Raw genomic sequence first — 25,408 nt, forward strand, 5'->3', positions numbered from 1 at the left:
ACATATATACACGATAAACACACACATATATACACACAAACACACACTCTCACATACACATATACACGTATAAACACACACACATATACACACACAAACACACACTCTCACATACATATATAAACACACACACACATACACACACAACACACACTCTCACATAAACATATACGTATAAACACACACATATACACACACAAACACACACACACACATATACACATATATATAACACACACATATACACACACAAACACACTCTCACATATACATATACATATATAAACACACACATATATACACACACAAATACACACTCTCACATATACATATACACGTATAAATACACACACATATACACACACAAACACACTCTCACATAAACATATATATATATAAACACACATATACACACAAACACAAACTCTCACATAAATATATATACGTATAAACACACACATATACACACAAACACACACTCTACATACACATATATACGTATAAACACACATACACATATATACACAAACACACACTCTCATATACATATACGTATAACACACATATATACACACAAACACACTCTCACATACACATATACGAATAAACACACATATATATACACACAAACACACTCACATACACATATACATATAACACACACACATATATATACACAACACACACTCACATACACATACACACACATATAAACACACTCTCACATACACATATACACAAACACACACACATATACACACACAAACACACTCACATACACATATACATATAAACACACACTCTCACATACACATATACACACACAAACACACTCTCACATACACATATACACGTATAAACACACACACACACATACACACAAACACACACACACACACACACACACACACACACACAAACTCACACACATACACACATAAACACACTCTCACATACACATATACACGTATAAACACACACACATATACACACACAAACACACACTCTCACATATATATATAAACACACACATATACACACACAAACATACACTCTCACATACATATATACGTATAAACACACACATATATACACACATAACACACACTCTCACATACATATATATATATAAACACACACATATATATACACACAAACACACACTCTCACATACATATATACACATAAACACATATATACACACACAAACACAAACTCTCACATAAACATATACACGTATAAACACACACATATACACAAACACACACACATATACATACATATATATATATAAACACACACATATACACACAAACACACACTCTACATACATATATACACATATAAACACACACATATACACACACAAACACACTCTCATATACACATATATATAAACATACACATATACACACACAAACACACTACATACACATATATATATATACACACACATACACATATACACAAACACACACTCATACACATATACACATATACACACATATACACACATACACACTCTCACATATACATATATACATATACACACATACATATATACACACATACATACACATATATATACACATATACATATATACATATACACACATACACACACTAACACACACTCTCATACACATATATACACAAACACACACTCTCACATACACATATACACATAAACACACACACACATACACACAAACACACACACACACACACACACACACACACACAAACTCACACACATACACACAAACACACTCATATACATATATATGTATAAACACACACATATATACATAAACACACACTCTCACATATACATATATACACACAAACACACAAACACACACTCTCATACACATATACACGTATAAACACACACACATACACACAAACACACACTCTCACATACATATATACATATATAACACACACACATATACACACACAAACACACACTCTCACATACATATATATACGTATAAACACACACACATATATACACACAAACACACTCACATACACATATACACATATAAACACACACTCTACATACACATTTACACGTATAAACACACACACATATATACACACAAACACACACTACATATATATATACGTATAAACACACATATACACTCACAAACACACACACTCTCACATACATATATACACACAAACACACTCCACATACACATATACGTATAAACACACACATATACACACACAAACACACACTCTTACATACATATATATACGTATAAACACACACATATATACATAAACACACACTCTCACATATACATATATACACACAAACACACAAACACACACTCTCATACACATATACACGTATAAACACACACACATACACACAAACACACACTCTCACATACATATATACATATACGTATAACACACACACATATACACACACAAACACACACTCTCACATACATATATATACGTATAAACACACACACATATATACACACAAACACACTCACATACACATATACACATATAAACACACACTCTACATACACATTTACACGTATAAACACACACATATACACAAACACACACTCTTACATACACATATATATACGTATAAATACACACATATACACTCACAAACACACACACTCTCACATACATATATACACACAAACACACTCCACATACACATATACGTATAAACACACACATATACACACACAAACACACACTCTTACATACACATATATACGTATAAACACACACATATACACACAAACACACACTCTCACATACACATTTACACGTATAAACACACACACATATACACACACAAACACACACTCTCACATACACATATACACGTATAAACACACACATATACACACACAAACACACACTCTCACATACACATATACACGTATAAACACACACACACATATACACACAAACACACTCTTACATACACATATACGAATAAACACACACATATACACACAAACACACACTCTCACATACACATATACACACAAACACACACTCTCACATACACATATACACGTATAAACACACACATATACACACAAACACACACTCTCACATACATATATACACGTATAAACACACACATATATATACACACAAACACACACTCTCATACACATATACACACACAAACACACTCTCATATACACATTTACGTATAAACACACACATATATACACACAACACACACTCTCATACACATATATACGTATAAACACACACATATACACACAAACACACTCTCACATACATATATACACACAAACACACTCTCACATACACATTTACGTATAAACACACACATATACACACACAAACACACACTCTCACATACACATATACATATAAACACACACATATACACACACAAACACACACTCTACATATACATATACACACACACACTCTCACATACACATTTATACGTATAAACACACACACATATACACACACAAACACACTCTCACATACACATATACGTATAAACACACACATATACACACACAAACACACACTCTCACATACATATACACACACAAACACACTCACATACATATATACATAAACACACACACATATACACACAACACACACTCTCATACACATATATATATAAACACACATACACATATATACACACATAAACACACACACACATATACATATAAACACACACATATACACATACACATATACGTATAAATACACACACATATATACATATATACACATAAACACACATACACACATATACACACACATACACACTCTCACATACACATATACGTATAAACACACACACATACACACACACACACACACTCACATACATATATATATGTATAAACACACACACACACACACACACACACAACACACTCTCACATACACATATACACATATAAACACACACATATATACACACAAACACACACTCTCACATACACATATACACGTATAAACACACATATATACACACACAAACACACACTCTCACATACACATATATACGTATAAACACACATATACACATAAATACACACTCTCATACACATATACATACACATATACGTATAAACACACACATACACACACTAACACACTCTCACATACATATATATATATAAACACACACACATATACACACACAAACACACACTCACATACATATATAAACACACACACATATACACACACATACACACACTCTCACATACATATACGTATAAACACACACACATACACACACAACACACTCTCACATACACATATACATGTATAAACACACACACACACACACACACACACAAACACACACTCTCACATACACATATACGTATAAACACACACACATATACACACACAACACACACTCTCACATACACATATATATACGTATAAACACACACATATACACACAAACACACTCTCACATACACATATACACGTATAAACACACACATACACACACAAACACACACTCTCACATACACATATACACGTATAAACACACACATACACACACAAACACACTCTCACATACATATACACATATAAACACACACACATATACACACAAACACACACTCTCACATACACATATAAACACACACACACATACACACACAACACACACTCTCACATAAACATATACACGTATAAACACACATATACACACAAACACACACTCTCACATACATATACATATAAACACACACATATACACACACAACACACACTCTCACATACACATATACACATATAAACACACACACATATACACACACAAACACAAACTCTCACATAAACATATACACGTATAAACACACACACATATACACACAAACACACACTCTCACATACACATATACACGTATAAACACACACATATACACACAAACACACACTCTCACATACACATATACACGAATAAACACACACATATACACACACAAACACACACTCTCACATACACATACAGGGAGTGCAGAATTATTAGGCAAGTTGTATTTTTGAGGATTAATTTTATTTGAGGATTAATTTGAACAACAACCATGTTCTCAATGAACACAAAAAACTCATTAATATCAAAGCTGAATATTTTTGGAAGTAGTTTTTAGTTTTAGCTATTTTAGGGGGATATCTGTGTGTGCAGGTGACTATTACTGTGCATAATTATTAGGCAACTTAACAAAAAACAAATTCATACCCATTTCAATTATTTATTTTTACCAGTGAAACCAATATAACATCTCAACATTCACAAATATACATTTCTGACATTCAAAACCAAACAAAACAAATCAGTGACCAATATAGCCACCTTTCTTTGCAAGGACACTCAAAAGCCTGCCATCCATGGATTCTGTCAGTGTTTTGATCTGTTCACCATCAACATTGCGTGCAGCAGCAACCACAGCCTCCCAGACACTGTTCAGAGAGGTGTACTGTTTTCCTCCTTGTAAATCGCACATTTGATGATGGACCACAGGTTCTCAATGGGGTTCAGATCAGGTGAACAAGGAGGCCATATCATTAGATTTTCTTCTTTATACCCTTTCTTGCCAGCCACGCTGTGGAGTACTTGGACGTGTGTGATGGAGCATTGTCCTGCATGAAAATCATGTTTTTCTTGAAGGATGCAGACTTCTTCCTGTACCACTGCTTGAAGAAGGTGTCTTCCAGAAACTGGCAGTAGGACTGGGAGTTCAGCTTGACTCCATCCTCAACCCGAAAAGGCCCCACAAGCTCATCTTTGATGATACCAGCCCAAACCAGTACTCCACCTCCACCTTGCTGGCGCCTGAGTCGGACTGGAGCTCTCTGCCCTTTACCAATCCAGCCACGGGCCCATCCATCTGGCCCATCAAGACTCACTCTCATTTCATCAGTCCATAAAACCTTAGAAAATCAGTCTTGAGATATTTCTTGGCCCAGTCTTGACGTTTCAGCTTGTGTGTCTTGTTCAGTGGTGGTCGACTTTCTGCCTTTCTTACCTTGGCCATGTCTCTGAGTATTGCACACCTTGTGCTTTTGGGCACCCAGTGATGTTGCAGCTCTGAAATATGGCCAAACTGGTGGCAAGTGGCATCTTGGCAGCTGCACGCTTGACTTTTCTCAGTTCACGGGCAGTTATTTTGCGCCTTGGTTTTTCCACACGCTTCTTGCGACCCTGTCGACTATTTTGAATGAAACGCTTGATTGTTCGATGATCACGCTTCAGAAGCTTGGCTATTTTAAGACTGCTGCATCCCTCTGCAATATATCTCACTATTTTTGACTTTTCTGAGCCTGTCAAGTCCTTCTTTTGACCCATTTTGCCAAAGGAAAGGAAGTTGCCTAATAATTATGCACACCTGATATAGGGTGTTGATGTCATTAGACCACACCCTTCTCATTACAGAGATGCACATCACCTAATATGCTTAATTGGTAGTAGGCTTTCCAGCCTATACAGCTTGGAGTAAGACAACATGCATAACGAGGATGATGTGGTCAAAATACTCATTTGCCTAATAATTATACACACATATATACACGTATAAACACACACATATACACACACAACACACACTCACATACATATATACGTATAAACACACATACACACACTAACACACACTCTCACATACACATATACATGTATAAACACACACACACACACACACAAACACACACTCTCATACACATATATACATATAAACACACACACATATATACACACAAACACACTCTCACATACACATATACACGTATAAACACACATATATACACACACAAACACACACTCTCACATACACATATACACGATAAACACACACATACACACAAACACACACACACATATATACATATACACGTATAAACACACACATACACACTAACACACACTCTCACATACATATATATACGTATAAACACACACATATATATACACACAAACACACTCTCATATATATATATATACACACACACATACACATATACACACAAACACACACTCTCACATATATATATACACGTATAAACACACATATATACACACACAAACACACTACATACATATACACATATAAACACACACATATACACACACAAACACACACTCATATACATATACACACATAAACACACACATATACACACAACACACTCTCACATATACATATACACGTATAAACACACACACATATACACACAAACACACTCTCACATACATATACACATATACACATATACACACAAACACACTCTCATATACATATATACACGTATAAACACACATATACACACACAAACACACACACACACACATACACATATACGTATAAACACACACATACACACACAAACACACACTCTCACATACACATATACGTATAAACACACACACTCTCACATACACATATACACACAAACACACTCACATACATATACGTATAAACACACACATATACACACACAAACACACTCACATACACATATACGTATAAACACACACACATATACACACACAAACACACTCTCACATACATATACGTATAAACACACACATATACACACACACACACACACTCACATACACATATACATGTAAACACACACACATATACACACAACACACACTCTCATATACACATATACACGTATAAACACACACATATACACACAACACACACTCTCACATACACATATACACGTATAAACACACACACATATACACACAAACACACACTCTTACATACACATATACGTATAAACACACACACATATACACACAAACACACTCACATACATATATATACATATAAACACACACATACACACACACAAACACAGTCACACACATATATACACACAAACACACTCACATACACATATACACGTCTAAACACACACATACACACACACAAACACACTCTCACATACATATATACACGTATAAACACACATATATACACACACAAACACACTCATACATATATATACACACAAACACACACTCACATACACATATACACGTATAAACACACACAAACACACACTCTAACATACATATATACAAGTATAAACACACATATATACACACACAAACACACTCTCATACACATATACACGTATAAACACACACACATATACACACACAACACACACTCTCACATACATATACACGTATAAACACACACACATATACACACACAAACACACACTCTCACATACACATACACATATACACACACAAACACATACTACATACACATATACACACAACACACACTCACATACACATATATACGAATAAACGCACACACACACACACACACACACACACACACACACACACACACACACACACACACACTTTTTCTCTTTCTCTTATTAATCATGAATAGCCCCCTGGAGGAATCCCGGTCTCCCCAGGAGCGCGAGCTGCAGCCCCTCTGTGTGATTGATGTCAAATGAAAATGATGTCACGTGTTTTTGTGTTTTTATTATTGCAGGAATCGGAGATTATAAACTGGACCTGAAGATGGACACAAAAACTGTTCATAATTAAAATTCTGATTGTGAGTGATTCAGTCACGACCGGACCCTGGACCCTGGACCCTGTTCTGCTGCAGCACCATGCACCTGGACACATTCTGCCGCCGCGTTTGCGCTCGTGTCCGCAAACTGGTCCGGTTTGTTTGAAGGCGCGCGCAGCAGTACAGCAGGAGGGAAGGAGAGAGTGAGAGAGTGAGAGAGGAACGAAAGAAGGGAGGAAGGAAGAAAGGAGGGGCGAGATGAGGCTGGTTCTGGTCCAACCCACCAATGAGACGAGCCGCGTGGACTCGACGGTGGGGGCCTCCGCCGGCGCCGCACGCAGCACCGAGAGCGAGAGCGCGCCGAAGCGGTTCGGTCCGCAGCCCGCCGCACGCGACCAGCAGGAGGAGGAGGAGGAGGAGGAGGAGGAGGCGGTGATGCGGCATCGGGACTCGCGCGCTGTCCGACAGCAGCAGCAGCAGCGACCGCACGCAGCATCGCCATCCTCATCCTCAGCAGCGCCGTTTTACACCCTGCCGCCTCCACCGCCGCCGCCGCTGTCTCACAGTGCGCGCGGACACCGGAAACCGCCCAGCGCGACCGGACAACTGCAACGGGGCGGCGCACGAGAACCGTCATCATCATCATCATCATCAGCAGCAACAGCAGCAGCAGCATCACAGAGTAAAGGCGCTGAGTCCGGTCTCGCGAACATCCAGCGGCGCAACTGCACCTTCACCAAAGCGTCAGCTCGCGCTCTCAGCTCCGTCTCCCCGGACTCCCCGGCTGACCCCGCCTGGTGCGGCTCGCGATTGGCGGAGGATCAGTCTCGAGGGAACCAGTGGAGCAAACCTGCGCATCGTCTCTCGTGCAGCTGCGGAAAAGAAGGCGGGTCGTTGCCGGAAGAGCAGCTACAACTGCAGCAGCCACAACAAACGCTACAGCAGCAGATCAGCAGCAGCAGCAGCAGCAGCAATCCGTTCACTGCTCTGCTGCTGCAGAACCCGCCGCCGACACCACCACCAGCAGCCCCGCCAGCACCGGCACTGCCACCGGCACTTTCATCACCGCTATTTTCATCATCAGCAGCTCATCGGCATCAGCTGCCGCGCGCTCCCGCGGGCCAGTCGCCCGAAGCCGCCGCCGCTCGCGCGCTCCCGGACCCGCAGGCGGCTCGGTTGCAGGTGCAGCAGCAGCGGCTCGTGAGGAGCAGTTTACCCGAGAGCTGCGCGAGAGGAGCGCCGCACGAGCTGTGCGCACAGCGGCCCTGTGGCATACAGCAACACTATCAGCAGCACCAACACCAACAGGAACACCTTCACCAACACCATCAGCAACACCAACAACAGCAACAGGGCGCGCGAGCAGAATGGCACCGTGACGGAGACACGAACCCGAGCGCGGAGCACGAGCCTCAGAGAAACCAAGGGCATCAGGTAACGGCGACATAACGACACACACACACACACACACACACACACACACTTGCACGTTTTCATCAACACAAACAGAGTGGAATTAACACCTGCAGATCAGATTGAACACCTACAGCGCTAATGCACTCTCACAGAGATACCTACAGCGCTGACTTCAGTCTTACAGGGTAAATAAACACCTGCAGGAGTAGTCTTACAGGGGTAAATAAACACCTGCAGGAGAAGTCTTACAGGGGTAAATAAACACCTGCAGGAGAAGTCTTACAGGGGTAAATAAACACCTGCAGGAGTAGTCTTGCAGGGGTAAATAAACACCTGCAGGAGTAGTCTTACAGGGGTAAATAAACACCTGCAGGAGTAGTCTTACAGGGGTAAATAAACACCTGCAGGAGTAGTCTTACAGGGGTAAATAAACACCTGCAGGGATATTTTTACAGGGGAAATTAATTACCTGTAGGAGTAGTTTTAAATAAACACCTGCCGGATTATATTAAGCTTTACAGTGTCCGTGTTACTACCTATTTACCTACAGTGTATTATAGGTATAAATCCTTTACAGGCTTTTACTTTTACCTGTAGTGTTGAATTTATAGCTGTGGTTTTAACTTTATAGCTGTAATGTTGTATGTGTGCATGTAGTGTTGAATGTATAGCTGAAGTGGTGATTGAATAGTATATAATTTAGTTAATAGCTGTAGTGTTGAATCTATAGCTGTAGTATTAAATGTATAGCTGTAGTGTTGAAAGTATAGCTGTAGTGTTGACTTTATAGCTGTAGTGTTGAATGTGTAGCTGTAGTGTTGACTTTATAGCTGTAGTGTTGAATGTGTAGCTGTAGTGTTGACTTTATAGCTGTAGTGTTGAATGTGTAGCTGTAGTGTTGACTTTATAGCTGTAGTGTTGAATGTAGCCGTAGTGTTGACTTTATAGCTGTAGTGTTGAATGTGTAGCCGTAGTGTTGACTTTATAGCTGTAGTGTTGAATGTGTAGCTGTAGTGTTGACTTTATAGCTGTAGTGTTGAATGTGTAGCCGTAGTGTTGACTTTATAGCTGTAGTGTTGAATGTGTAGCTGTAGTGTTGAATGTGTAGCTGTAGCATTGACTTTATAGCTGTAGTGAATGTATAGCTGTAGTGTTGAATGTGTGTAGTGTTGACTTTATAGCTGTAGTGTTGAATGTAGCTGTAGTGTTGAATGTGTAGCTGTAGCATTGACTTTATAGCTGTAGTGAATGTATAGCTGTAGTGTTGAATGTGTAGCCGTAGTGTTGACTTTATAGCTGTAGTATTGAATGTGTAGCTGTAGTGTGGAACGTGTAGCTGTAGCATTGACTTTATAGCTGTAGTGAATGTATAGCTGTAGTGTTGATTTGATAGTAGGGAATTGAATTAATAGCTTTAGTGTTGAATCAATAGCTGTAGTATTAAATATATAGTTATAGTGTTAACTTTATAACTGTAGTATCGAATGTATAGCTGTAGTGTTAAATTTATAGCTGTAGTATTAAATGTATAGCTGTAGTATTGACTTTATATCTGTAGTGTTGACTTTTTATCTGTGGTGTTGAATCTGTAACTGTAGTTTTTCTGCAGTGTTGAATTTGTAACTGTTGTCTTGAATTGGTAGCTGTTATAGCTGTAGTATTGAATGAATAGTTGTAGTGTTGAGTTCATGGCTGTAATGTTGAACTTGTAGCTGTAGTGTTACATTTATACCTATTTTGTTGAAATTCTACCTGTAGTGTTGAATTTATAGCTGTAGTAATACCTTTATAGTGGTAGTGTTGAATCTATAGTGGTAGTGTTGACTGTATACCTGTGGTGATGAATTTATAGCTGTAGGGTTAAATCCAATCTTACATTATTAAATTAACCTCTGCAGTGTTAAGTATTCAGGATACTTAAACACCTGTCAATTTGTATAAACACGGACCGTGTTTATTGGACTCTCACAGGCTTATGAACACCTGTAGGCTTGTAATAAAACCTACGCTACTAAATCAACACTTTGACTGGTATGTTGAGTGAATAGTGTTAGTATAGTGTTGAATTAAGTGTTCATTTGTTTAGTTAGCAGTGTTATAAGAGTGTTTCAGTTTCTTAGTATCAAATGCAGATCTGGAGATTTGTATCATATTTGTGTTGAGTTTACTCGTACACTTAAAGCTTTATTGTGGTATTTATTCAACACCAGCTTAATTAACACCTGATGCTTTGAATGAACTTGTACAAGAAAAAAATCCACATCTGCAGGCTTGTTTTTATTCGTACATACGTCCGTCTTAGATTTTTAAATCAATACCAAGAGAAGAAAATCAACACCTACAGGCTACATTCTTACCAGGTTAATAAACACTATGAGATAAAAGTGTTGAGGTGACTTTGATCATATTCCACTGTATGTAAAGCTTAATGATTATGTTTCCATCCACATTGTTGGGTTGTGTGAATGCCTGCAGTGTTATATCCTGCAGTATTGAATTCAGTGTTTAGGTGCGCTCAGGTTAACCCTAAGATCGGCTATTCATTAAACACTGTACTGTTTCTCTGGGAATTCTAACTAACAATGCTAACATGGGAAATGCTAAACGTTATTTCTGTACTGTGAGTGTTTATTGAACACCTGTAGGTGTTAATTGCACACAGGAGATGTTGTTGTGTGGTCCATGGTTCACTTTGTGTATTAGGATTTAGAGGTGTTTATGTGACCATATAGAAATCAGGGTTCTGCTTGTTGCTGCAAATGCAGTGTGCAGGTTCAGTGTTGATGCGTGTGAACACTGGTCTTTGTTGTGCATGGTGTGTGTGTGTGTGTGTGTGTGTGTGTGTGTGTGTGTAATAGTGCATCAAATGCACCAAATTCACTGTCGGATTTGTGTAGGATGAAGTGTGGAGAAAGCAGCAGTGTTTATTTCTGGAGACTGGGTGTTTATTCTGCGCTGTGCGAGTCGAGTTCATTCAGGAGAACGGAGGCAGTGTGATGCCGACTGCAACAGGCTGTCAGAGCTGCAGTGGCCATGATGCAGAACCGCACTTAAAGGAACAGTTCGGGCTAAAAATAATTAAAACAAACACACACATTTCCCCTCTTTTCACTGTGTGTGTGTGTGTGTGTGTGTGTGTGTGTGTGTGTGTGTGTGTGTGTGTGAAGTCTGATCATGTCATTTTGCGTGCAAGCAAATGTGTAGTAGCTAATATTTAAAGGTAGTGCGTGTGTGTGTGTGTGTGTGTGTGTGTGTGTGTGTGTGTGTGTGTCACCCAGCATCGTTTCCTCACCAGTGCTCAGTGATCTCACGCAGTCTGAACTTCTCGTCATGGAGCTGAACGCCGCAGCGTCTATTTATAAAGGACGCCATCTTGAATACCCAGCACTGCCTCTCTGATGTAGCCCCTCCCACTTTAGCCACGCCTCCTGTCTGTTTTTTGTTTTAATGTGTGAATGATTTCATGACGCAGTCTCGCAGTTCTTCTACAGAAACATCTCCGAGTTAAAGATCAGTGCGTCGTGCGTTTTATCTCAATGGTCTTTAGTTGAAGCGTAGTTAGCTCTGCGTCGGAATTTCCTCTGGAAGTGGGAAGTCGGATCTCATCGCGGTGTCGTTTCCATCCCTGGAATTTGATAATTGATTGTGAAACACGACCAGATTGCTGTGACAAAGTCTTCATGAAAATTAGCATCAAAAAGCACATTACGGTTGTGTTACGTAGCGTCACCCGGTATTGGATGCTTCACTGCGGAAAAATGAGCGTCTGGAGTCTGATCCTGGTCCAATACTCCGGGAGGTGAGAGTCAGACTGGGATCAGACACCAGGATCAGCACAGATGCATCTAATAACTACGTCCTGCTGCTATTAAATATAATTGCAGTTCTATAATATGTATAAATTCTATAGCTCAGTGTGTGTGTGTGTGTGTGTGTGTGTGTGTGTGTGTGTGTGTGTGTGTGTGTAGTCTGAAACATGCGTGTCGGTGTTAATGAGGAAGTGTGCTCTCTCTCCTCTAGAGGGAAAATCCGTGTCATTCCTTCCTTGTGGGAAAGTCGACCCTATTTCTGCCTCTCTGTTCTATTTTCCATCCTCCTGAGCGAATCAGATCGATGGTATTACTACACCACATTGCTGCTGAGCTCTGGATCCTGATTGGACAGAAGGTGTTGATGAGTTCTCCATAACAGCAGCTCTGACTGTAGTGCAGGTTTATATCAGCGTGCTCGAGGAGGTCGTAGATCAGTGGTTAAAGCTCTGGGTTACTGATCAGAGGGTTGTGGGTTCAAACCCTTGTGTTGCCAACCTGCCACTTTTGGACCTTGAGCAAGACCCTTAATCCTCTGTGCTCCAGGGTTTCTGTGTGATGTTCAGCTTCCTAACATCACTGGGAGATATGAAGAAAGAATTTCACTGTGCTGTAAAATACATGAGACAAGTATAAAACACATTTATCTTTCTCTCATTCTGATGCGTTATCGTTCCCATAGTAACGCTGTGTTTACATTTTCCGTGTGTTTTCGATGTATGGAAGGAGTCTCCAGTGTCACTACAGTAAAACTATAGGTTTTAGGACATCTGACACAGAGACGCTGGTAAGAGGGTGGATGTTTATAGCTGCTATAACATCAGTAAGAACAGAAACACACTTGTTTTTACAGACATAACTATTAACTATTTATAACTTTAAATAAATAAAAAAAACCAGGTGATATTATTTAATGAAATTGTAATCGTGAATTGCTGTGATGATAAAGTAAATAGACTAGGGGGCGCTGTAACTCCGCCTAGCATTGATTATGCCTGAGCGTTTCATTTTTACAGAACAGTCTGAACATTTCACCTGAGGTTTGTTGTGTGTGTTCCAGAGGAATCCTGTTACAGCAGAGAAACACACTGTTACACTGAAATGCGGTGGAGTTTGCAGGTTAGAACCGTAACCATCCAGTGATCATGTGACATTGCGGCTTATAGACAGGTGCGGCTTATTTATGTTCAAAATAAAAATATTTGTAAAATTCAGTGGGTGCGGCCAGAAATTACGGTATATTATTATTATTATTATTATTATTATTATTATTATTATTATTATTAAGAAAAACATATTTCTACACGTCTGTATAGTAACTGCGTCCTAAACTCATGCTCATCATCAGGTTCAGCTTAGGAATAGTTTTTGCAAAGTTCTACATAGAACCTTGAATGATTCTTAGTGGGTTCTAGATGATCAGGACAGACAGAAATATTGTGTATCATATAAAAAAATCTTCATGTGATCCAAAGAAATAATAAATAAATGATTGAGAAGCTGAAGTGAAATGTACAAAGAGAGGAACAGTCCTGTGAGTGTCAAGGATTAAAAACAACCGTAACAATAGCACGATGTCCAATAGTGTGTGTGTGTGTGTGTGTGTGTGTGTGTGTGTGTGTGTGTGTGGTCTCATGCAGCTGCTGCTCTACTGCCTAATCCAGGGTAATTTGCCGAGAGCGTAATTGTTGGAGAGAAATCAGACTGAACATAGTGAACACCAGAACGCAGAAATGCCTGTAATCTGGATCAAATCACCGCTTTTACATTCTTACTAAAAGAGGAATCTCACTAAAAATAATATCTACAGCCTGGAACTTCTTCTGATGAGGTCACGTTACGCCATTTATAGAGTTTACATGTGTAACCTCACACTCCTTCTGCTCATGAAGAGTTCTAAAGCATTCAAAGGTGAGGTTGATGGTGAGGTTAATGGTGAGGTTGATGGTGAGGTTGATGGTGAGGTTGATGGTGAGGTTAATGGTGAGGTTGAGGTTGAAAGTGGGGTTGAGTGTGGGGTTGATGGTGAGATTAAGATTGATGGTGGGATTAATTTTAAGGTTAAAGGTGAGATTAATGTTGAGAGTTAAAGTTGATCTTGAGAGTGCAGTTGAGATGAAGTTGAGGTTGATGGTGAGGTTTTGGGTGAGGTTGATATTGTGGGTGATGGTGGGACTGAGGGTAAAAGTGTGGGTGAGTTTGAGGGTGAGGTTGATATTGAGGGTGAGGGTGTCCTTTGATCCTGGAAGGCGCGGGAAAAACGGCAAGATGGCCACCGACCCAGAAGTGCGCACCGCGGAACCGCAAGTGTGCGCCTGTGCCCGGAAGATCCTGACATAATCAGACTAAACACCACACTACTCAAACCTAAACACCTTAAAATACACGACATTTTAACGTTTAATATATAAACATCAACCTTTCAAATCCTCCTGAATCCACCAGTCTGGTAACAAAAAGGAGTCTGAGGTTATAAAAATGAGCACAAACACCAAAATCTTCTAAATAAGACTATAAGCCCAGAAACAAGAAAACTGTAAACACCAGATCCTGATCAACCCTTAAATCAAAGCCCAAGCAAGTCTCAAAAGGTTTCTAACCATAAACACCCAAACCTGCTAAATGTATCAGTTAAAACACCGGGAACATAGCAGACAACTACTTCAGAACATCACTACAACAGAAATTTGCTAAGACTAAAAAGTTAAATACCTCAAAATAATTTAAAGTATAAGTCTGAATTCTGAATACTGGACTGACACCAGGAACCTGAGACTGTGAGTATAATACAGTGGGTAAGAATGCTAGCAAAAATACCAAACACTGGCTAATGGGCTAACGCAAAACACCAGACAATCACCAACATGATCAACCCCACCCTGGATTCTTCTGATATCAGAAAGAAAAAGAGCCCTAAAAACACTACCCTCACCCTCACCCACAATCCCACCCTCACCCTCAATCCTACCCTCACTCTTACCCCCAATCCCACCCTTACCCCGAATATCAACCTCACCCTCAATCCTACCCTCACCCACAATCCCACCCTCACCCTCAATCCTACCCTCACTCTTACCCCCAATCCCACCCTTACCCCGAATATCAACCTCACCCTCAATCCTACCCTCACCCACAATCCCACCCTCACCCTCAATCATACCCACACTCTCTGACAGAATAATCTGGCCTTGCACCGTGTCTCCTGCTTCTCTGACAGATTATGAGACCATTGGCCAGGTGAAGCACTATTGACAGTGTGTGTGTAACCATTTTGTCTAAGCATTTTTCTAACACTGGCCCTTTTTTGGTGTTGAGTCTTTTCTGGTATTATCTTTTGATTGTAATCTGATGATCAGGATAATCTTATGATTTCTTTGTTTGTGATCTGTTATGAGGTGTTGGTGTTTAATTGCACCCTTTGAAGCCCACACTGTGATTTTGGCCACGATTTGGTTGTCAGAGACAAAATGTTAAAATCCTAAAATATTCCTAATTCGAGGCTAAAGTCGCTCGTCTCGATCGCGGGTTTGTTTACAGATGAATGGCTGCTGTGATTATTTCTTCCTCCGATGTAATTCTGTCAGAAGATTTCAGACTCTTTCCTGGAATGTGATTTCTCCTACAACAAGCGTCAAATGTAGAAACCAGTCAGGTGTACAGTACCGCAAGAAGAGAAACGTATTGAGTTATGGAGCAAAAAGGCCACATATGAAGGCCACACTACCATCTTCTGAGATGTTGCAGGGATCATTGGATGTTTTGATGATTTTCGACTATGACTGGAAGCGGCAGATTTTGTGCTGAATCGTTAAAATTGTAAAATGTATGTGTAATTGAGTAGATGTCAAATAAAAGACTGTTGAACACTTTTTATTATTAATTCACTTTATCTTTATATCAAGCCTTTACATTGTGATGGAAATCATACAGATATCGTGATGTGATGTTTTTGGTCAAATTGTTCACCCTCTTACTCGTCCTTAGTGGTCTCATCCTTGTTCTTGGTGGAAAATGAAAGATGGACTTACGAAGTGCAACAGCAGACGCCGTAAAACGTATCACTAAGCATCATAGTTCAATCAAGAGTCCTACAGAAAAATGATGTTCAAACATATTACTGTTTCCCATTTCAGGGAGACTCTGTAGGGAATATTGGCAGCATGAAGGCAGCAACACTGCTGTGTGTGTGTGTGTGTGTGTGTGTGTGTGTGTGTGTGTGTGTGTGTGTGTGTGTGTGTGTGTGTGTGTGTGGATTAGATTCTGATGGTGGGGAATGGTTGAGAAAAGAGAATCCTGAGTAGCAGATCCAGTAATGAGCTCTCCCCTGTAGACATTTTCATTAGGGAGTGGAGGCTGGAAACACACATCCTGATGGCACATCTGAATGAGTGCAAATTCAATGTCAAAATAGATTTGCTAAATTGGATTTGTATGGAGTAAAGCTGGCAGAGGAGCGAACACAGGAGCAGAAAGGTATGAGGAGACCTTCACACCTTAAACACACACAGACAAGGCAAGGATTCACTTAACATGAACAACCTGTACAAGGTGCTGGAGAAGGTCTGATGGTGTACCATGGAGCAGTCAGAAAAGAATCAGGATTTATCACTATCTAAGGTCTGACACAAGGCTGGATTTAAAGGACGAGTGTCTGATCAGCCTTTCGGGTTTAAGTAAGTTGCCTTCTTCTCCAACACTGAGGGGTTAATTAACATGTTCTGCGTGGCACAGACCAGGAATGCCTTTTACACAGACATTTGTAGGATTTGTAATCACAGATTGGTTTTAAATAAAAAAGTGAAACGATTTCGAGAAGCTTTTGAAATGTGGATTTGATGTTTTATCTGACAAGCTAAAGATATGTGCAGGTCTGGATAAGTTTGAGATTGTAATTGTGGATAGAGTGAGAATTAAGATTGTGGTTAGATTTGGACCAGGGATCAGGTCGAATCTGAGAATCAAATACAGTTTGGAGAGGTTTCTGCTTCATGTCTTCATGTCAATGCTTAATCTCTGCACCACACTTCCTCTGATCACTAAACATTGCTCGATTGGTCCAACTATCTCTCAGGGTACATAGAAGACATTCCAGAAGGCTTCCAGACTCTTCTCTCTTTTGGCACCTTGGTGGTGGAATGAACTTCAAACATCGCAGTCTCTAAAGTCTTCAAACCATGTACAAAGTGCTATTTTTAAATTAGATTAGATTAGATTAGATTAGAATAATGTACAGAAGGTGCAGTGGGTAATAATATATGGTAAATATAATAATATACAATATACTGTGGAAGATTATTCATAGATAAACATGTCAGAAGATAAAATACTCAGTGATATGATGTAGTGATGTACATGTATGAATGTAAGTATGATGCAGTATATACAGTATAAATATGGGTGGAATGTACAGTAGTGTAAATGTGAGTATGATGCAGTATATACGGTATAAATATGGGTGGAATGTACAGTAGTGTAAATGTGAGTTATGGATGGTGTGGAAATGTGTAGTGAATAAACAGTTCAAAACACACAGAAGTGACTGCAGTATTGAATCAGCTGTTCAGTGCAGTAACAGCTACAGGAAAAACTATTGTTCAGTCTGTTTGTGCTCTGAGGCACCTGTAGCGCCTCCCGATGGGAGAAGGTTGAACAGTTCATGAGGCACCTGTAGCACCTCCCGATGGGAGAAGGTTGAACAGTTCATGAGGCACCTGTAGCACCTCCCGATGGGAGAAGGTTGAATAGTTCATGAGGCACCTGTAGCGTCTCCAGATGGGAAAAGGGTGAATAGTCCATGGTTGGGGTGAGAGGGATCTTTGATGATGCCCCTCACCCTTTGCAGACAGCGTTTATTGTAAATGTTCTCCAAGGTGGGAAGCTGAGTGCAGATGATTGGTTGTTCAGTTTTCACCACTCTCTGAAGGGCTTGACGGTCTGAAGCAGTGCAGCTGTTGTACCACACTGAGATGCAGTTTATATATATATATATATATATATATATATATGGGTCCAGAGTGAGTGGCAGACAGGCTGTAAGGTGGGTGAGGACCAGTCTTTCAAAGCTGGCTGCTTTCCGTGCATTCACCCTGCTCAGCGTAGCACACACTTCGGAGAAGGAGCATGTGAGTGGCTGCTCACCTGGTAATAGCTCTGGCTTGAGCATGGGCTCTATGTTCCCGGTAGTGTAGAAGGTTGAGCTTGTCGGGGAGTGAAGCAGAACGGGTTGGTGGTGCACCGCTGGGTGGTTTGAGGTCAGCGATGGCCTGAATTCCTTGCCACATGTGTCGGGGGTCAACAGAGTTAAAGTGCTCCTTGATCCGCTGTTTGTATACGTTTGGTTTTGCAGGTTTCCCTCCTTAGATTGGCTCTGCCGACGCTGTTGGCCTTTAGGTCTCCAGACCTAAAGGCTGTGTTGCGTGCTTTGAGCAGAAGACGGACCTCCTGGTTCATCCAGGGCTTCTGATTTGAAACACTATGATGTTCTTTTGTGTGGTCACCCGATCCACACACCTGTTGTGGTCAAGAACAGAGTTGTTGTAAGTGTAGATGTTGGTGACCGAGTCAGTGGTGGCCTGTGCAGCAAATTCACTCCAGTCTGGATGTAAGAACTGCTGTTGGAGAGAGAGATCAGCCCCATCCAGACAGACTTTAACAGTCCTGATTGTGGGTTTCACACTTTTGATGGCTGGTAAGTACTTGGGCAGCAGGAACAATGAGAGATGGTTTGATTGTCCGAGGTGGTGGAGAGGTGTGACTCTGTAAGCATTAGCCATACTTGTATATACATGATCCAGTGTTTTGTGTCCTCTAGTGAAACAGGACACATGCTCTTGGAATCTTGGCAGAGCAGATCTTAAATTGCAGTGATTAAAATCCCCAGCGAGGATAAAGGCTCCATCAGGATGAACTGTCTGCAGTTTGTTGAGAGCAGAGCTTAGATCTTTCATGGCTGTGCTAGCCTTAGCATCCAGGGGGACAGAGACTGCTATCACCACAACACGTGAACTCACGTGGTAAATAAAAGGGTCTGCACTTAATGATCAGGTATTCAAGATCAGCAGAGCAGTGAGAAGAAACAGAGACAGTGTACCATGCTTTGTTTACATAAATGCATAAGCCTCCTCCTCTGCTCTTACCCGTGCATGCTGCTTCTCTATCAGCCTTGAAAATGGTGATCCCCTCGAGCTCCAGCATGCTGTTTGGGATGCTGATTTTAAACCAAGTTTTTGAGAAGACCATGATGTTGCAGTTCATAATCAAGCTCTGTGTGAAGGTCCACATCCTGAATTTATCCAATTTGGTTGCCAGGGACTGAACATTTGCGAGAAAAATACTAGGAAGCAATGTGGGTTTAGCGTTAGCTTAGCCCGAAGTCTGCGTTTAAATTGCTCGCTGTGTTGCAGCTTCCTTACGAGCTCCGTTGGTATCTGGTCGAAAGTGAAAATGAAGTCTGAAACAGAGTTTTGACCAATATCCAAGAGTGGCTGTTTGTCAAATGTTATACTCGTATAACTGAACCGCACGAGCACGCAAGAGAACAGTGCGTGAATAAGCACAAATACGGCAAATCTGGAGAGATGCTGAGCCTCGAGATGTGTATGACGATTAGTCCTAAAATGAGAACTTCTTTTAGAAAAATGATTTTCTTTTGTTTAAACTGATTGTATTCTTACCAGCATCATAATGTAGCATCAGAAAGTGTGAGATTGTGTCTTCATCTGGTGTTTAGGATGAGCAAGTGTAGGAAGGGTGGTGGTGGTGGTGGTGGTGGTGGCGGTCGGTTTTATGTTTGTGATCATTTTTTTTCGGTCGGTTTGGGTGAAGGGTTAATGGTTGGGCTTTAATGGTTTGTGTTTGGCACCTATAACTATGGTGTGTGTAAAGTTTCCATTTGTCTGCCTGGGTTTGGGTTTTAGGTAAAAATGCTTTATGTACTTTACAGCACAATCAAATTCTTTCTTTTATATATTCCATAGATGTTAAAAAGATGAAATCAGTGCACAGGATCAGCCATGATACAGGACCCCTGGAGCACACAGTGGGTTAAGGGCCTTGCTCAAGGGCCTAAGAGTGGCAGCTTGGTGATACAAGGAATGAAACCCTGACCTTCTGATCCCTGGCTGGTATTTGAGATTGGGTTTGGGATTGGGGCACTAATGTGAATTTGGTGGTGGTTGGAATTTGAATTGCAGTACAAGTTAGCTTTGAGATGGTAGTTTGAGAAGGGAGTTAATTTATAGTCCTGGTTGGGATTGGGGACTAGTTGAAAGGAGTTACCGCTGTAAAGCTGCTTTGTGTCACATATAATAAAATCAAACTGAACTGAACTGAAGTACTGATTAGGTTTGGGTTTTAAATGGTGGTTAGACGTCTTCAGTAGCAGAACTGTTCAACTGTGTTCCTGAGCACATTGTTGACTGTTGATATTAATTACAATCTAAATCCTCCTCAAACTTCTTGAGTTGTTCAGTAACTTCATGGATCTTTAGGATGTTGGTGTGGAACCATCTTGAGCTGTACAGAGCAGTCTCTAATTGAAAAGAACTCCATCCAGGGGTAGGGAGTCAGGATGAACCAGGCAGTTCAGAAGAGAAGAAAAAGACTGGAAAACTGATCACTTGTACTTCAGGAGCATTCTGGTTCTGGTTGAATTTTTTTTGTTTGTTTGTTTAAGGTCAGGAGCAAGGAAGTGAAAATGATGTTGGTGGTGGTTTGGAATTTGGACTGGAGGACTGGATTAGCATTTACTGATTAGCATTTCAGGTTAGCATTTTGTGGTTGTTTTGCATTGTGTGGATTTGGATTAGGGTTCTGAGCAGGGTTGGTGACTGGATTAATTTGGGATTGGGATTTGGTTTTGAGGTTTAAATTGCATCTGATGAAATTCATCACTTGTCACCTGACTACAGATTCAAGTCAAGTCAAGTTTATTTCTGTAGCACTTTTCAAAACACACATTGTCTCAAAGCAGCTTTACAGAATTTAACAGTGAAGGTGAACGGTGTGTGTTTATCCCTGATGAGCACCATGGAGACTGTGGTAAAGGGAAACCTCCCTTAGATGTTATGAGAAAGAAACCTTGAGAGGAACCAGACTTAAAAGCAGAACCTCATCCTCATTTGGGTGACATCAAGAGTGTGATTATAGACTTTAAACACTACAGAACACTGGAGAGTGAGAACTAACATGAGCACTGGAGTGTGTGATTATGAGTGATGATCTTTCTACAGTCTTTTACAGTCATTTGTGTTTATAAAACTAGGAGCTACTGAGCAACTCATAAAATAGCTCAACATCAAAGATCATCACAGATCACCAGCTTCTCCATGCCAGAGCCTTTAAACACTCAAAGAGGCCCAGTGTCCAAACCTCAAATAAAGTGGGATCCAGCTGGCACTGGTACGTCTCTAGATGGTTCGGGATGTTTGCGAGTTCGGCATCTACTTCTTTAAAGGTCCACAATCCTAATGAGGTGGGACGTGACTGGAGCTGGCCAACCTCAGGAAACCTCGGGATGGGGAGAGAAAGAGAAGCAGTGGAGAGAAATTAGCGTAGCAGCTGTTCATGATATTAACAGCACAAGTTGATAATGTGATGTGATCAGATGTTCTGGAGCACAAGGTTATGATGTGATGTGTGTTATGTGTAGAACTTGCTAAAAAGATACGTCTTTAATCTACACTTAAACTGGGAGAGTGTGTCTGAGCCCCGAACACTGTCAGGAAGACCATTCCAGAGTTTAGCAGCTAAATGTGAGAATGTTCTACCACCTTTAGTGGACTTTGCTATTCTAGGAACTACTAGAAGTCTGGAGTTTTGAGATCTCAGGGAGCGTGACGGATTGTAGCGTGTTAGAGGACTGGAGAGATAATTAGACTACGACCTTTTAAAGATTCCAGAATGTCTATTACTCGCTGGCTGCTAACAGGAACCATTTGCTGGAGGAAGCGTGTACCCTGGTTACCTCGCCCTATATCGAGGGGTTAATTAGCATTTCCTCCTTGGTGCACTCTGGGATTTGCTTTCCTCATCTGGGAATTTTGAGGTCCTGGACCTGCGTATTTGGGATATTCCGAGTCTCAAATTTCTCTCTAAAGTGACATAACACAAAGACAGAAGAAAAGACTGTGAATCAGTTTAAACACTCTTTTAATTTGTAAAATCATCTCAACACTGATTCCTTTGGGAAACTCAGACCTAATTAGATTTTATTCTTTAACACACTCCATTTTCAGCAGGAGCAGTGAAAGAGAGCAGGACGATGAAACGAGGTTCAGATCCAACATCTGTAGACAACGGAAAGTCAGCAGGAGAAATTTCTTTTGGAGAAGGTTAAATTTGGCCTTTTCACACAAACCCATCTGATAGTATTTACATGTACAAGATCATCAATGTTATCATCGTGTTCCTGAGAAACCATGTGTCAGTGTAGAGCTGTTATAGGAAGAACTCAGGTTTTGCCTACACTCAGATTGGATTCTTTCTATCTGTTAGTCTGGTCTGATGTCAGATTTTGGACGGTTTGTTTAATCTGATGCATTAGTCTGACTACCTTTGCCACAAAAACAATTGCTGATCGTGATCTTCAGTTGCAGCATCAAATACCGTCGTGTGTCACGAGTGAGGATTCCAACATCAGTTTGAGAAGCTGATTTTAAAAACAAGGTTTGGACGAGATTCCGGATGTGACATGTTTAAAGTGTCCAGAATGACTTTTACCACAACACAGCAGTGAGAACATGAGACTACAAACCAAACTCTAACTTTCTCCTAAAATAGAAATATGAGCTTCATCAAATCTGTAATCAGTAATTCAGTTGTATAAATAAGTGTGTGTGGCTCTGGATAAGGGCATCTGCCAAATGCCATGTATGTGAAGGTGGTATCAAAAGGTTTGGAGATTTGATCTGTTGTGAAAATTCTTTATTTATTTACATTTCCACACGATCACCTTGAAAATGTTTTGTACAGCAATACAGCTCCTAGTGTTCTTCTGGAACGTGAAGGGTCTCAAGCACCTTCTGTGATTCGTGCCGGATCTCCACAATGGTGTCAAAACGGCGATCTGGATCTTCATCTTCGGGAAGAGGGTGAAGTCCACAGGAGCCAAATCTGGCGAGTAGGGTTGGTGTGGAAGTGAGATCGTGTTGTTTCTGGAGAGAAACTCACATGTGAGGAGGAGCTCGGTGACGTGGTGCACACGTGATCAGATCATTACCAGTTGCACTGCTTTAGATATACACAGGACGATGTTTTTTTTCTGCACACTGACTTATGAAGGTCGGTGCTCCCTGTGACTGTGCCTGCAGCCTTGTGCTGCTATCTGTTGCCGTGTTACAAAACTAGTCTCAAAACTTTTTGGTTTCACCTCATGCATGTGACGTTTCATTGTAAAGTTAAAGCCATATGTACGGAAATAAGAAAAAGAGGAAGAAGGGATTTGTCTCTTCTGCAAAATGAACTGGAGGTAAAGTGTAAAAAACACTGGGTTTGAAACGACATCATGTCTTACAGAAGTGATTTTACTGTAATTGCATTTGGTCCTGGATCTCCAACAGAAATAGATGGATGATAAACTGGATTCAGGGATGTGCTGCACATGAG

General features: G+C 40.4%; 1 protein-coding gene across 1 annotated transcript in view; it reads left to right on the forward strand.

Annotated features, from left to right (window-relative positions):
- Nucleotides 1-25,408, forward strand: part of kcnn1b (potassium intermediate/small conductance calcium-activated channel, subfamily N, member 1b) — a 74,918-nt gene that overhangs the window by 12,324 nt on the left and 37,186 nt on the right. The window contains 1 exon segment of the mRNA XM_046871689.1: nt 8,556-10,013. Within this exon segment, the coding sequence (XP_046727645.1) occupies nt 8,838-10,013 (1,176 nt within the window). The 5' untranslated portion in view covers nt 8,556-8,837.

Source organism: Silurus meridionalis, chromosome 17 (assembly GCF_014805685.1).
Source record: "Silurus meridionalis isolate SWU-2019-XX chromosome 17, ASM1480568v1, whole genome shotgun sequence".
Classification (NCBI taxonomy): Eukaryota; Metazoa; Chordata; class Actinopteri; order Siluriformes; family Siluridae; genus Silurus; species Silurus meridionalis.